The sequence below is a fragment of the Lytechinus variegatus genome, chromosome 16, assembly GCF_018143015.1.
Source record: "Lytechinus variegatus isolate NC3 chromosome 16, Lvar_3.0, whole genome shotgun sequence".
Classification (NCBI taxonomy): domain Eukaryota; kingdom Metazoa; phylum Echinodermata; class Echinoidea; order Temnopleuroida; family Toxopneustidae; genus Lytechinus; species Lytechinus variegatus.
The window spans coordinates 2,043,746-2,060,685 of NC_054755.1; the positions used below are offsets into that span (position 1 = coordinate 2,043,746).

At 39.2% G+C, this 16,940-nt stretch overlaps 1 protein-coding gene across 4 annotated transcripts in view; it reads right to left on the reverse strand.

The window, feature by feature from the left end:
- Window positions 1–16,940, reverse strand: part of LOC121429784 (E3 SUMO-protein ligase RanBP2-like) — a 54,599-nt gene that overhangs the window by 8,770 nt on the left and 28,889 nt on the right. For 2 of the 4 annotated variants that reach the window (XM_041627011.1, XM_041627014.1), the window contains exons 17-33: window positions 16,692–16,841; window positions 15,737–15,988; window positions 14,303–14,461; window positions 13,317–13,521; window positions 11,924–12,303; window positions 11,141–11,333; window positions 10,089–10,498; window positions 8,924–9,410; window positions 8,322–8,531; window positions 7,402–7,458; window positions 7,008–7,109; window positions 5,146–5,474; window positions 4,429–4,689; window positions 3,751–3,822; window positions 2,130–3,110; window positions 1,202–1,565; window positions 569–723 (exon numbers count right to left, since the gene is read on the reverse strand). In XM_041627011.1, the coding sequence (XP_041482945.1) occupies window positions 569–723; window positions 1,202–1,565; window positions 2,130–3,110; window positions 3,751–3,822; window positions 4,429–4,689; window positions 5,146–5,474; window positions 7,008–7,109; window positions 7,402–7,458; window positions 8,322–8,531; window positions 8,924–9,410; window positions 10,089–10,498; window positions 11,141–11,333; window positions 11,924–12,303; window positions 13,317–13,521; window positions 14,303–14,461; window positions 15,737–15,988; window positions 16,692–16,841 (4,767 nt within the window). The remainder of the gene's footprint in view (window positions 1–568; window positions 724–1,201; window positions 1,566–2,129; window positions 3,111–3,750; window positions 3,823–4,428; window positions 4,690–5,145; window positions 5,475–7,007; window positions 7,110–7,401; window positions 7,459–8,321; window positions 8,532–8,923; window positions 9,411–10,088; window positions 10,499–11,140; window positions 11,334–11,923; window positions 12,304–13,316; window positions 13,522–14,302; window positions 14,462–15,736; window positions 15,989–16,691; window positions 16,842–16,940) is intronic. The other 2 variants (XM_041627013.1, XM_041627012.1) reach the window with 2 other exon arrangements.

Here is a 16,940-nt window from a genome sequence, read left to right on the forward strand (position 1 = left end):
GGAGAGTATATGCAAGATATTCAAGTTTTGACGTTTAAAGTTATTCATCCAAGCTTCCACAATGTCACCTGTCCCATGGATCTTAATACCCCTTTCAGTAAATGGTTGTTTCAGACCTGACGATCCTGTAGGAATGTTATCAATTATAGAGATATAACATTTTATTACCTGTTCTCTTCTCATGACGATCTTGTAGGAATGTTATCAGTTATACAGATATAACATTTTGTTACCTGTTCTCTTCTCATGACGATCCCGTAGGAATGTTATCAGTTATAGAGATATAACATTTTATTACCTGTTCTCTTCTCATGACAATCCTGTCGGAATGTACATGTATATCAGTTATAGAGATATAACATTTTATATACCTATTCTCTTCTCATGACGATCCTGTAGGAATGTTTATCAGTTATAGAGATATAACATTTTATTACCTGTTCTCTTCTCATGACAATCCTGTAGGAATGTTTATCAGTTATAGAGATATAACATTTTATTACCTGTTCTCTTCTCATGACGATCCTGTAGGAATGTTATCAGTTATAGAGATATAACATTTTATTACCTGTTCTCTTCTCATGACGATCCTGTAGGAATGTTTATCAGAGTTATATAGAACCTTGATATCTCCCACACCCCTCTCTTTCCATTGTTTTGATCCACCATCGTAGCGATATAACTTGGCACGGTGGCTGAACTTCGCCTCTTCTCCTTCCTCTCCTGCAAATAATATGTATTAATATGTATTTAGCCATTCATTTAATTTATTCATTGGTATGTACAGATTGACCAGCAACACAAGCTGAAAGAGACAATTTATAAATATATTTTAATGAGGTAAATGTGCAAAATGATAAAAAGTAAATACTAAAGAACAAAAGTACAGTATACAAGATTACATTGATCGATTTGAATAATTGTATCAAAACTGAAAATCCATAGGAAATATTTTTAAAAAGTGAAAAATTCAGCTGGGACTTTTTAAAAAGATAGTCTGGTGCTCAACGTTATGGAATAGTGAAGGGTAATGATGTCATGTTAGCATGGTCCGCTGGGAAAAGGATTCATACGAGCTTAAGTGGGTACCCTGGGTTGATACGAAAGATTATTATTATCATTATTATTATCAATAGTGCTATTAGGCATCAAAATAGTGAAGCCTTTTTTTTATTGAGATCAAATCACAGGAAACACTTACCTGTCTTGACTTCATAATCATCAGGTAACTGAAAGATGGGTTCAAAGTAGATATCATCTCCTTGCTCCACCTCATCATCCACAGAGCCTCCGGACAGTGTTCTCCCTCCCCTGGAGAAAGAGGTCTTAGGAGACCTTCCTACTCCAGGAGACTTGGCTCCGGCAGGAGACTTAGCTCCAGCTGGAGACTTGGCCGAGCTGGTGGCAGTCACAGCGTTGATGTCCATACGGAATGTGAAAGAGGATCCTTGAGATTTGGCAAGGTCAGCAAAGGTCAGTGAAGGTTTGCTTGGCATAGAGGAAGTGGTCGGTGCTGCTGTTGTTGTTGTAGAGTCCGCTTTGGATTCAGAATCATTGCTCAAGGTCTTCAATTCAGCAGGAATATAAAGAAATAAAATAATTATATCGAGAGAGCAACCTCAAAGGGACACTGGACTTAGACCACAGTGAAATTTGTGCCATCAATCAAGGTACAAATTGAAATGGTCTTATTTCGTGTACCCATTGATCAAGCAATCCAATATATATTCACACTACATGGATTCTCAATTACATGCATTCAAAATTGAAGACTCCATCATCACCAGATCAAGAATCATTACAAACCTAAAGTTTCAAATTTTCAAAAAATTACCTTTGCGACCTTTGACCATGTGAACTCAGAATCTAATTTGACCATTGTGATTCACATATGTATACATAAAGCAAGTTTGGCAATGAACTAAAAATAGTTCTTTAGTTATCACGATATAAATAGTTCTATATGGATAATATCAAATAATTGGCTGATAAGTATCACATAACCAGTGATAGCATGCAAATTTGCTAATGACTAGTTCTATTGACTGGTCATGGTTTAAGTGCCTTGAGTGTATAATTCTCACTAATGCCCTCGATATAATCATATTTGGTACGGATGATAGACTCACCTTGAGAGCATCAGAGAATGGGTATCCTTCTTTAGTTTCATCTGCAGCTGGCTTACTTGATGGAACCCCAAATGCAAATCCTGTATCACCTGCAGATTTGCTCTTGCCACCAAAAGAGAACTGAGGCATGTGGGTACCAAAGGTGAACTTGTCTGTGACCTTTGTACCGCCAGGAGTGGTCGCCCCTGAAGGTTCTGCTTCATTGGTCTTGGGGCTCCCAAAAACAAAGCCTGTTGAGGGTGCCTTGCTGGCACCATCGCTCTCCTTGGGCTTTTGAGTTTCATCTTTCTTGGCATCAAAGACAGATCCTGGCGAAGCTGAAGACTGAGGTTTGAAGTTGAACCCCGCAGAAATTTTAGATGATAAACCTGATGAGGCAGCACCGGCAGTGGCACCATCAGTAGAGGCAGAGTTGGGGGTTGCACCCTTCGTGGCATCAGAACTTCCAGAAAACTTGCTAAACCCTGAGGGTAATTTGAAGGAGATGTCACTTCCAGTGGTACTTCCTACAGATGAACCTGATGAGGCGGCACCAGCTGTGGCACCATCAGTTATGGTAGAGTTGGGGGTTGTACCCTTCGTGGTATCAGAACTTCCAGAAAACCCGCTGAACCCAGAGGGTAACTTGAAGGAGATGCCACTTCCAGTGGTACTTCCTGTAGATGGTGTCTGTTTACTGCCAAAAGCAAACCCAGTACCGGTACCACCTGACTTAGTACCAAAGGCAAACCCTGATGGAGCGCTAAAGGCACCGCCAGCTGCACCTGCAGATGGTTTGGGATCCGTACCTGGCTTTGGTGTGGCACATGCAACACAAGATGTAGCATCTGCTTGATTGTTAACAAGGCAGGTGTCACAGTCCCACGACCCTGGTTTCTTGGCGAATCTTGCAGCAATCGATGCACCCTTGTCAGAAGCACTCGCCCCTTGGGTTTCAGGGACAGGTGAAGCCTTGGCATCAGGTTTGGTACTAGTTGATGGCTACCATAAAGAATAAACAACATCAAAGAAAATGGCTTTTGAAAAATAAATGTGCCATGAACAACAAGGTCCCATTATCAAAAACTATCAATCAAACACAGTACTGTGAAAATAACATTTAATCAGAGATTGGGATATTGTGGTCATCTTTGATTTAGGCAAGATTTCACTATGTTGTAATCAGGAAAGCTGTATATACATCGTATAATATGAACATATTTTGAAATAAAAATTTTGGCTATATACTGCATGCTAAATTAAAGGGGGGAGGTAGCAGACATCTAATCAATACTAATGAATTGTGAATTCAAAGGGGTATTAAGTTCTTGCAGAAAGTTATCAATATATTATTACGTTTACTTACAACTGTCTATGTTACGATACTGCATGTATTGAAAACCATTGAAAACTAAATTTCTCTGTATGCGTGCACTCGTGGACCAATACAAATAATCTTGAATCTTCTTGCGAGGTAATAAAACCTTATATTTCAACTTATTGGGATTCCTGCCACCCCAGACAGGGGTCAGAAGGCACCAGGAATGTTCAAGGAGCATGTTTCCAACCTTAACCATTGGCTATCCTCAAATAATTAAGTAAAGCCCTCATTTTCTCAAGGGTTAGGGGAAAGGAAACATACCTCTTTTCCAAGTAGTAGACTCGTAAGCTGTGGATTTGATTGCAATATACTTGGTGACTGGACCTCACTGGTCTGTCGGTGTAAAAAGGTGGAAAAATTAAAAGGCATAATGATTGTCTGTAAAGTAAGGAGGTTATTATAGAGACAGTGGCCTTATCTGGTTCTATCAAAAGAGGAGGGCATGTGGACACCCAAGCTTGACATTCCTCTCTTGGGTTAGTGATGGCATACAGCACAATGACATCATACACCAAAAGAAAGAGGGGTATACACTTTGATGGGCAATGTCAGATCATGACAGGCCACTTTAAATTATGACAACCGATGTGTTGGCTTAGTTGGTAGAGAGTACGTCTCACATACCGGGAGGTCGGGAGTTCAAACCCCGGCTGCGTCAGACCAAAAGACGTCAAAAGATGGAAATTGCTGCTACTCTGTTTGGCATTCAACGATTAAAGGGATAGAGCCTCGTCGATCTGGCACTGCACAGCTGATGCCAGGTCCATGATCACTTGGACAAATCTTTTTTTTGAATATTTAATTTCTTATGTCTATTTCAAACAGCAAAATATGGATTTTCATTTTCATTTTTTAACATTCATTAAAGGGATGATTTCTATAGTGCACCATGTTTTGAAAAGGCTTTCTTTGTGGCTTCCATTTGTACTTCTTACATACCTTACTGCTGGCAGTCTTTTCCTCTTTCTTCTTCTCCTCCTCCTCCTCTGTCTTTCTTTCCTTGACATCAAGTAGTTTCTGAGCTTCTAAGAAACATTCCTTGAATCGTTTGGAGTCTTCAACGTGCTTGAACTTGACGGCGAGTTGTTCGTTCTTAGCTTCTTCCTCTGAGAAGTCACAAGCAAACCAGATCCAAGACGTCTCTGAAGCCATCATTGGTTTCAGCTCCATGGTAGCTGTGATGTAGTGGTTTGCACAAAGCTGTAAGGTAAAGGATATATAATATAATCATAACAATGGTATTTTATTTCAAGATCGATTCACAGCATGTGCTGGATTCTACTAATCTTTCAGGGAAAACCAAAATCAAGAATACAGCTCCTTTCGTGCGGGTCTGAAATGAATCCAATGACTGGGGTAATAATATGCTGTAAAGCACCTTGAGCCACTCTGGGAAAAGTGCTATATAAAAACTAGCTATTATTATCATACAGCGGGTACCTTGTAAAAAGGTACAGCCACATCTTTCCCATGGGGACTCCATCACGCACTTAAAGAAGCAAAAACAAGTCCATTATTGTTACATTTTTCAAGAACTTGAGTAACCCAATAACATGGTTTCTTTGTCCACTCTACTTTTATTATTACAAATTGCTTTAAAAATTATGTGTATATTCAGTAGGGAAAGGAGTAGTAAGCATGCTATCGTGAACAGACCTTAAGAATCTGATCTCTCCTCATGAGAATACGAGCACGGCCGGTCTTTGGATTCCTTGTGATCTTGATATCTCCTATGCCACGCTCCTTCCACGCCTTGGCGTCGCGATCAAAACGAAACAGCTTAGCCCTGTGACGGAACATCTCTACATCATCTTCTTCCCCGGTTTTGATGGTGCCGATGTCAGGCAGCGTTACGATTGGTTCGTAGTGAGGATCGAACTCCTCTTCACCACCGTGCGAGTCATCGTTATCATCATTGTCATGGGAACCACCAGCTCCAAAGACAGGGGCCCCGGCATTGGCAAAAGAGAATGGTTTATCTGAAGCTGAGAGAAATAAAAAAACGTTACAAAATCAAAAAGAAAATATGCAGAAATACACAAAAATCATGAACCTATTTTCTGATGCTTTATTCAAATGGGCATATTTCTAAGGTAAAACGATTTATTCTGCTTCTAGAAATCAAACTGTGACCTACATAGTTAAATATGTTTTCGATAACAGCAGGCTGTTCATAATAAGAATAAACACAAAGCACAGGTGTCTCGCAGTGTAGGCGTTATTTATAGGTTAAAATCAATTTTACCTGAAATGATACTCATAACAATATACAATAGTATTGTTCTACCTTATTTGACATATTGTAATGTCGCCTGGGGAAACACTTTCAAGTCTTATCTTGATAAATTGAGAATATTGCAGAAAAGGGCAATACGACTGATAACAAATTCTAATTATAGACATCCAAGTACTCCATTATTTCTTCGTCTGAAAATGCTACCACTTAGTAAACTTGTGTCGTTTAATTGTGCATTGTTCATGTTCAAACTACAATCAATGCCCCAAGAATGTACCTTAAAAAAATTATTTCTTCAGAATTCAAAAATACATAATTATAATACACGTCAAAAGGATCTGATTCGTCAGCCATTTGCAAGAACAAATGTCACTCTGACCTCCTTTCATATATCATGTATTAAAGAGTGGAACAATTTACCTGTTGATATAAAAAATAGTAAAACTCTTTTCATGTTCAAAAGATTATCCAAAACTTATTTTCTTGACAGATTGTGATTATTTTCCTTCAATATGTGTTTCAGTTAATGTATTTGCATTTAAGTTGATGACCTACTTAGAATCTATGTTTAACATGTATATTTGTGGGTGGATGTGGTTGTGTGTGTGTGTGGGTTTGTGTATATATGTGTGTTTGTTATATTTTTTTTTTCATTTTATTTTTAGCATCTTAACCTTATTATACATTTTTTTTTCTCTCTCTCCGTATCTTGTAGATTAGTATATCCTATGTTTTATGTTAATAATCATAAGTATTCCAGGGCCCTACTCACAAGCTTTGCTTTTAAAGGGGTCCTAAAACCAATTCCTATATGCTATAGTCTGATTGATGTATATTCATGTAGTCATTTACGTTGTATGTACATCTATTTTGATTATGATGTGATGTTTTTGGTTTTGAATAAATAAACTTGAAACTTGAAACAGGATTAATCCTCAGTAAACGGAAACAGAGATTGGTAAACAAAGCTTTTCCTTTTGCATGTAAATTTATTTGGAATAGTTTGCCTTATGTTAAAAAGATGCACAAACAGTATTGAAATGGAGGTACTCTAACAGAATAAATCTGAAAATATATGAATGAATAAATTAATGAATGTTAAAATGAATGAATGAGATAAATAACATAAGTAAATTTAATAAACAAATTAAAGAACGAATGAATGAATAAACAAAGCAACAACTAAAACATGAATAAATGAATAAATACAGATTTTGGTGAAGAGGTGCATTAGAAAGGAAACGACCCCCCCCCTTCCCTCCAATGAATAAATAGCTCCTACCTTTCTTGCCAAATGGCTGTCCGAATCCCTCTGATTGGTTGGCTGCTAAAGATGCAAATGAAATTCCGCCTCCCGTATCTCCGCCTCCAAACAGACTTCCACCTTCATAAGAACAAAAACAATTCATTATTCATAATTCTTTTCCATCAAAAAATATTCAATACTCACGAGTACGATCGTTCTGAATATCAAATTAGCCTGCAAGTTGAAAGAATCTATTCAATGACGCAAAGTTGAGTTGAATAGACTGCTTCAACTCGCCCCAAATGTAATATTTGAATGGCCACCCAAATGACAAAACATTTTCATATTCCTCTGAATGTCATGTGATGCACATTCATCCAATCAGAGTTTACTGCAACTACTTTCATTTATCTTTGAGGTTAAACATTACCTGGCGATTTTGTAGACAAGCTTGCTCCTGCTGCAGCGAATGGAGATGGAGTTGGTTCTGTAAGGGAAAAGAATTGTAATTATTACCATTTTGCGTAAACAAGAATCGGTTCTGTTCTCATTTGCAGTTGATAAGATCAATAGGAACTATATATACTAAATCATACTATACAAAAAAAAATCAATAATGGCCTTATCCCGAGTAAACTATTATCTTCCCCAACCCTTTACCTTTATCATACATCCTTACATAAGCTGTTTAGGAGATTCCTACACCCTATCCTTCTTATTTTGCCACCTTTAATTAATGACCTAATCTGGATTTAAGTAATCAATAAAGATGCAAAGATATGTCTCAATTCTTAACATGCAAGCATCTTTTGTAACTGCCCACATATATATCTATACGCATTTTTGCACCCCTGTACTAATTTTTTTTCCTTTTCACACAAGACAATTTTTTTCCCTAGCAACACTTATAGTAAAGGAGTTTACATTCTGTTTCTGAAACAATCCCTATCTTTTCTAATATTATTGCTTGCTTCCTTATAAAAGAATTTGATATAAAAGACAATGATACCAGGGACACGTCTTACAAAGAGTTATGATTGATCTGATCAATTGCAACTATGGACGACCAGCAACGTCAACATCTATTATGCATGTTTGTTCAAATAAATATCTAGATATGAATGTATATCCATAAATTCATTGACTTCTTGACAATTCGGTATGTTCTCCTTTGCAAATTGCAAATTTCCTGTAGAAAAAATTATGACACTGATGGATTTCCATAGAGTTACCATTGATTGGATCAATTGTAACTCATTGTAAGACTGTATGACAATGCCAGTCTCCAGTCTCCTAAACCAACAACTTTTACCCTTGAAATAACTGTTTAGGAAACTTTTCCATCCTCACCTTTTGGTCTGACGGCTGGCGCTGACATCTTCTGATCTCCTCCTTTCTGGAAAAGAGAATCGATATCAAGATCTTCAATGCATCCTATACATCCCTTGCAAGGCGGGGCATTCTCGTACAGGTAAAAACCACTGGGCAATAGGAGTTTCTCTGCTTTAGCACGCTGCTCCGGGCTCGGCTGGGTCATTGATATGAAGATGACGTCATCGTCTGGTAAAAAAAGTTATCATCAGAAAGACTGAATGTTAATCTCCATTTTCTAATAGTTACATGTTTCACATTCATGAATTCATTAATTGCAGATTGCAGACTTTGTAGAGTAAAAGGTAAAATTAAGCCTAAAATCTATTGTCAGAGTCTGAAGAATATTACAGTATAATGGAAAGAGCAATGTGCATGAGGGTCATTATCCAAGCATTGGTCAATTTTAGCCTTTACCCAAGACCTGAAGGGAGGCTTTGGAGATGTTAGGCTTGTCTGATCAAGGTTATGACTGAATGATTTTCAGTAAGGTATGTCTTAGAATTGACATGGGTCAGCTAAAATATGCATATGTGGTTCATTATTTGAAAAAAAATTATGGCTGACCATATACCACGTACCATCAACTTCTGCCTTGAAGGAGACTGACTTGGGTGTATCTGCTACTTTGGGAGATGGAGTATCTTTGGCTAGAGGACTCTGTCCTGGCTTCCTGGTGGATGGCACAGTCTGATCACCCTGAGGGGTTCCTGAAAGTGTCTTTGGAGAGTCATAGAACCCTGGATACCCTGGGGATGCTGACCTTGAGTCCTGGCTGGGATCAGACTTACCAAAGACCACAGGTGATCCCGATCCAGGAGGCTGAAGGGTGGCCTTTGAAGGCGCTGGCTTGAAGACGCCCGCAGTTGATATGGTCGATGTTGACGGAGCGGACGTGGTAGACATACCGAAGGAGAATCCCGCGAATGGTGATGAGGAGGCTGATGTGGTAGCTGGCTTGGCTACTGAAGGTGATGGCTTGATAGTGCTTGGTGAGAAAGAGAAGCTGCCGAAGACCTGACTTGGTTTGGAGGTGGCAGAAGCAGGACTGGGAGTGAATCCTGTGAACTATTGTTGAGAATAAAATGATATACAAACAAAGTGAAAGTCTAATAGAAGCCATGACAGTCATCACCACCATTAAGTCAAAACAAGTGAAAGGATTATAGGTTCTCTTTGACAGTAAACAACATAAACAGAAAAAAATCCAACACAAGTATTCTCTTTCTTTATCAGCCTCTAGAATCTCTTTGTCCAACTTTGTGGGATTAGTGATTTAATTTCCTTCTTGGCTTGCCTCTAAGCTTTCCTGTCTGTGGAATACCAAAATTTAGATTTCAAAGGATAATCCACCTTGATTTTCCTCAATCTCAAACTTATCTAGAAATTCAACATGTTATGCTCTCCTTAATTACATGTATGTACAGTTTGTTTAACAAATTTTCGGCATTACTCCTATTTGTTTAAGATCAGTATGCTTGATCTGTAATGAAAATCATAAGATCAGTATGCTCGATCTGTATGAAAATCATAAGATCATAAGTCAGAAAAAATTGGAACCAGTGGGATTCAAACCTGCCATCTACTGCTTGCCAGGCAGTGACTCAACCACCAGGCTATTCTGGTTCACGGCTAAGCCACGATGAACTGGAATTCAAATACCCTTGATCCTCTTCTTTCTGACTCATTACTATTCAAATACTTTACTATGTATATACAGGTCAAGGATTCTGAGAACAGGCTTACTTGAGTCTTTGGCTGAGCTGCTGCACTTGTGGGAAGTGAAGCAGGGGAACTCCCACCCATTGCAGGGGAACCCCCTCCTGTAGCAGCAGCTGCCATCATGGCCAACCTCTGCCTGTCAGAGGTATCTTGCTTCACCATTCCTTGAGGCTGTGGACTCACTTTGCTGGGTTCAACTGTCCCTAGAGGCTTGGTTAGCGTCCCCGTGAAGGAACTCAAACCGGGCGTAGACACCGGTGGAGTCACGTTCTCGATGCCCCTCTCTGGGGTGGTGACGAAGCCTCTGGTGGGTGCCTGGGCGGGTGCTGCAGGGGTAGGTCTGGCAGCAGCTGAAGGAGATGGTGAACCCGGTGAGAACATGGCTGGAGGGACCACACCATGAGACTTGGTTGGAAGGCCACTGGTGATTGAACCTGATAAAATGAATACAAACAAGCTCATTAGGGCCTGTCTTACAAAGATTACAATTGATCCAATCAACCACAACTATGGCAAGCCAGCAACCCCAAAATATCTAAAATACGTAGGTGTATTATAAAATGTTTTCTAAATACGATATATATTCATGTGTGCGTCATTGTGTTGGCAATTCAATGGGCTCGTCTTTATTTACATAGGACATTGTGCCAATTTTTGTCTGAAAAATTATGACCATGATGGATTTGCATAGTTGAGGCTGAACAGATCAATCTCAAAAGACAGGGCCTTGAACAACCACTAGTCTACACACTGAGTTGTGTGTTTAAGACAGTGCATGGCAGTGAAATCTTCAGACAAGAAGGGCTAGGTCAATCTTATTGATTAATATGCAGTAGCACATGCCATCTTAGCATGATTTTACCAATGCGGTGATGCATTTATACCACAGGCAACTGGAAATTTAAATGCAACGCAACTCATCCTTACATTTTTGTGAAACACCCCCCTCCCTCAGATCAGGCTCAAGGATGGGTGTATTAATCATTAAGGTTACTTGTTAGATGCCGTGTGTGTGCCGGAGATTAAGCATGATTTTAAGTCACGTTGCACTCTTTGACAAAGACACTCTAGGTTACCTTTGAACATGACAGGTTTGTCTGTGGATGTTGGTGTCCCAGTGGCCCTTCCTAGGATACCCTTCTCTTCTATCTCAAGGCCAAGCTTCTGAGGGGAAGCCCCTTGAATGCTGGCTGCTCCTGCTCCTCCAGAAACCAGGAGACGCTGGTTGTAGGCTGCAGTTGCTGACGATGCCTGCTGTTGCTGCTGCTGAGATAAATAGATTTGAATAAACTAACTTAAATTCATCTTGTTACTATTACCTGTGCTTCAGTTGCCTCCTTTTCTCACTTCAGATGTTTTTCTTAAATTAACAACCAATCTTTATAGACAGATAGAATAAGTGTCCCATGGGTTATTTGATGATGTATAGCAGAGCATTTGAATGCTTGAGGACATAAGCTAACTGAAACCCTGATAAGGGTATACTCTCAAATATTTCTATTGGGAAGAGACACCCAGTGATTAAAGTGATTCAGTCTCACCTCTCAGCAACAGGTGGGTTTTTATAAAATTCCTCCTAAAGTTATGCATGAATTTACAGAAGACTGGAAAACTTAGGTGCTAAGTCAGCTACATAGGGATATATCGTATAGCACAAGAAAGGGTTACTGGTTACTTGCGGGCAGCTTTATGAAGCTCTTCCGGTGAGTATTTAATTAGCTGTTGGATCAGCTCCTAAGAAAGGATCCCCAATCGTTCATAAAGTCATTTGTGTTTTAAGAACAGCTTTATGTAACACTTAGAAGGTGATATCAAAATAATGCACAAGAATGAATCATTAATATGCTACTGTCATTTACCCTTAAACTTTGTAATGCAGCCAATTGTTCAGCGGAACCCTTCTCTTCCGGGGAAGCAGGAATTGAGGTGTACATCCCGTAGAGACTCTCCAACGGACCACGCCCGCTGCTCCTCGGCGTTGACGCCATCATCCCCGGTGACATGCCGCTGCGATCGTAGGTCGGCATGGCGTAACCCTGCTGGGCATAGAAGGCGGGGTTGTGCATGGGCGAAGGCATGCCGTAAGCCGAGGGGTACCACGCCTGGTTAGCGGCCGCACCCATCTGGGAGGGCGGGACCATGTGGGGGTGGTAGTATGCCCCTGACTCTAAGGGATGGTAACCAGGGTGGGGCTGGTAGAGACCACGGTTAGGAGTCTGCTGCGTGCTGGGACTTCCACCTACAATGGAGAAGAGAGAGACCATACTTACTGAATGAAAGGAAACCAAGCAATGATAGGGAAAAGGATAATGGTTTGGTAATAATTTTGTAAATTAAATGTTTGAAAAGTGTCCGTATACAAAGATGCAGATGTGAGTGCCTCGGTACGCTTTGTGAGCGTAAGGTAACTATGGAATTGTTAAACCTAAGAGGTCCAGCCGAGTGGGTTTAGACTATTTTCCATAGTTTCCGCATGCTAACTTGTCCTACCAATTCACAAACAAACCTGTGTATTTGTTTTATAGAATGGTGGAATTTTTAAGCTAAGAATCTTCTTTTTTTTGACAACCACGCATAAGTATTTACCGGACACATGGCAAATTTACCGGATGTATGGCCGGCCATGCGTTGGTAATCACTGAAGCATGATGCCCATTCTATAATATAGGAATAATGATAAACACTATCAATGGTAGTACTTGGTAGGTTGGGAATCTAACCTTGACCATGGATGATACATACTTCACATCCAAACACTGATAAATCATTAGTCTTCTGTATTCTTTATGTGATATCGAGATGCATAATGAGTATTGCGCACATGACCAATTAAGCCAATCAGCAACAAATATTTGTTGCAAAGTCTATTATAATAGTTCTTGCTATTGAAAATAACCAAAGGTTTCCAGAACAGCACACAACGTGAATTTGCCATTCACTTTGTGCTCTGAACTAGAAATTCTGCTTCTTGTTCAGTGATGTGTGCCCCAACAACCTCCTGTCTACTCGTACCGTAGCTAGCACGAGTCTAGTCGCATCGCTTTCACACCATGTCCTTAATCTCTTCTTACATTTCGAGGAGGAATCACTGCAAAAGTTGCTACTTGTCATATACCTCTTGCTGTTCACTATCCTTACCTTCAATCTATAGGAAGTAACTAGGTCATACAAGTAAATTGTATGAGTTACATCCAGTAATTTTTGTTATTGTTCATACCAAGAATTGTTAGGGTGGATCTAGCAATAGCTTACTTTGCCTTGAAGCCAGGGGATGTGTTGGTTGTTGTTGTTGTGGTGATTGCTGAGGAAGCTGAGGTGATGACGTGGCTTGAGGAGCTGGGGTCCCTGTCACACCTTGAGTAGATGGAGTAGCTGGAGTAGGTGTGACAGTGGCTGGTGCTGCTGGGGTCTGATTCATTGCCTTGGCTTGTTGAAGTTTAATCTCTTGAAGGTCTTTCTGTTGGGTTGAAATGGCATCCAGAATCAGGTGGTTAATTCACAAAGAGTAAAGCAAGAATTAAAGGCAAGATTAATATTGGGGGTTTTTTTGTTGGTGGAAGGGGGTGGGGGGCTGGAACATAAATATTGACATACTAAAGGAAATTAAATCCCTTTTTACCAGGAGGTAACAAAATTAGACAGTGCATCCAACAAAAATGAAACTCAAGAATTATTGATGATTTATCTTAACGTAATCGCAAAAACAATAGACAAATGACCAATCAGTGTAAAGCTTACAGTCTCCTCTCCAATCTGGTATAACTTTAAATACATGATTCCTCATTGTTGAATGAGTGGGTAAAAAACAAAACAATTTGACAAAAGGATACCAAAAAGTCACTCATCGGGCAGGATCTGAATTTCATTAAGAAAATCTCATGCCTAAAATTTTAATATCTGCTCTTTAATTTGATACCCCAATCACAGAACATGGTCAAGAAATAACACACTTCTTTCTCTCTGAAATAATGTATGTATTTCCATGTGTTTTCACAAATTCGTATTAATTGCGCTGTTAACCAAAGTTTATGCATGGCTGATTATCAACAAGACTACGTGTTGAGTAAGTTTGACAGCTAACTTGTAAAAATCTTCATTTTATAAAATCATTGAGATTCAAGCATTATCTTAAATAAACAGAACTTTGGCATATCTTTGAATGGAAATCTCCACCACAAAGACTATAGGAATGGACTAAATAGGCAATTCGTTAAATGTAATTCTTTGATGAATCTTACAGTGAGTTGAAGGACTTGTTTCATGAGCTCAGCATTGGACTCCATGAGTTTATCTTCTCTTTTCATCAATCTTTGATTCTGATCTAGAAGATGTGAATGAGAGAGGGTCAGGGCTCGAACCTCAGCTGCCAGACGACGAGGGCTCGGGTCAGGACTCAGCTGCCATGAAGAAAAAAGAAAATCAACCGAGTTGAAATATATCAAGGTAAAGTTGAAATGATGTATTCAACATTTATTCAATTCAATACATTTCAATTCAATTACATGTTATTGTCCAGTGTGGAAATTTGTTTTGCTCACATTACATAAACTTTCCTACTTTAATTGCATAACAAATTAAATAGATTACATGTATAAAATACAATCAACAGAATGATACAGGACAGTGAGAAAAGAAATTCTCCAGAATGTTATCAATAGAGATGTAAAAGTATACATTTGTAAAAGTTTCAGTGAAGATTGCCAGTGAAGATTGCCAGGTACAAAAGAGCAGAAAAAGAAAATTAAACAGGAGGGAAGATTATGTGTGGATAGAGAGAGGAAAAAAGAATTTAGGAAATGTTGAGTGTGTGGAGGAGCCATGGTGTAGTGGTTCCTACTCTCGCCTTGTAAACAGAGGGTCGTGTGTTCGAATCCCACCGCGGTCTCGCGTCCTTTGGCAAGGCGTTAATCCACACTTTGCCACTTTCGACCCAGGTGCTAAATGGGTACCCGGTAGGATGTGAAAGTCATTGTAGCTTGTCCAGTACTGTGTGCGCCTCACGGGCGACTGACTGGAATACTCCCAGGGAGTGGAGTGCACACATTGTGTGCGGGAATGACTGATTGAATCAGATGACCGGGGAAATAATATATCTGTGAAGCGCTTAGGCACGTCGTTCCGATGTATTAAGCGCTATATAAAAGCGGATTATTATTATTATTAGTGTGAAAGTTCTGTGACTGAAGTCATTGTATAACAGAAATTATCAAAATGAATACGCATTTTGCTTCACATGATCTAAATATAGATTTGCACTAATGGCTTAGCCAACAGGATGTAACCAAAGGATATCATGTGGGCTTGACTCTGTATATTGGTGACTCTGATAAATGGTAGAATCAGGGTTTATTTAATAGAGAGTGGATGACCAAATTTGAGTTAGAGATAATATTGCATTATCTTTTTCATACAGGATTGAACTACGGTCAACTACCATCACCAACGCTGGCTAATACCAAATGATTAAAAAAAAACAGTACCTCTTCTGGTTTATTCCAATAAATTCCACTCGATCACACGCAGATTTGATTTTGTAGCACTTTAAATCAGTTTTATTTGATTTTTCAATGTAAATCACATTCCATTGGTAGTGGCCACACCACTTTTCAACTCAATATAACAGTCGTTAGCATTAAAATATGAATGACTCATACAGAAGACTATGCTCTAACCTGTTCTGAGTACTGAGATTGTGATAGTGTCCGATTCTCTCTAGCCATCGACTCCCTGAATGGCGAGTCGTAGTCCCTTGAGGGCGTCCTATGACTTGAGCTACGAGTGTTCTCTCCAAGGAAGGAGTGCCTTATTGATGAGAGGTTTGAGATATCTGAAGGGTTCGTCTCTAGGGCTGTGATCTGTTCTAAGATTGATGCCTGCTCCGACTCAATCTCCTCTAAGAGCGTCTGGACTTCCTCATGGAGTGGCTGGTGTGAATCAAGAAAAGGGACATGCCAATATAAGATGAATTCAACAGCAATGGCAACTAAATCGCGTAACATCCATCTTTAAGTACAATCCTCATGCTACATTTAAATTACAGACCTAACAACCTGAACAAGAACATTTCAGTATGTTTAAAGCTGAAAATCAGTATTTTGGTGAGGAAATCAGTATTTCAAAAGAAATACGAAATGACAACACTTAAAACTGAAATTTTAGAGATAATTATTTTGGATTAAACCATCAGTAATCTTCTATTTTTTTCAGTACTTACTAAATACGGAAAAATCTGTATTACTTGGCAGCTCTGATATAGATAAAATGCATTATCAAAGCAGAATATATGGAGCGTTGTGGCCCAGTGGATAAGTCTTCTGACTTTGAAACAGAGGGTTCGAATCCCAGCCTGGCGTAATTTCCTTCAGCAAGAAATTCATCCACACTGTGCTGCACTCAACCCAGGTGAGATGAATGGGTACCTGGTAGGAAGAAATTCCTTAAATGCTTTGAGCGCCTATGCAGCTCGGCTAAAGCCTGGGTAATAATAATAGCAGGGCCCGCTGAGTGAACAGTTTTCAGAACTGAAGTAGCTTCCCTGGGTAAATATACCTATATTATCATTATTATTATTAATATTATCATTACTATTAAGACAAAAATCAATTTTAATATCATATTCAGACTTACATTTCTTGGTTCCTTATCGATACTATCCATAGTGAGATAGAGAGTATGTTTGGATTGATCTAGGAGATCTCCCTGTTTCTTCAAGGTATCTACTGTGATCTTATCAACTGGTTTATTCTCTGTCTCCACGGAGGCCAACACATGAAGCATCTACGGTAAACAAAATAAAACAATGAACACATTATCAAACTTCAATTATATTTCTTCAAAGTATCTACTGTGATCTTATCAACTGGTTTATTCTCTGTC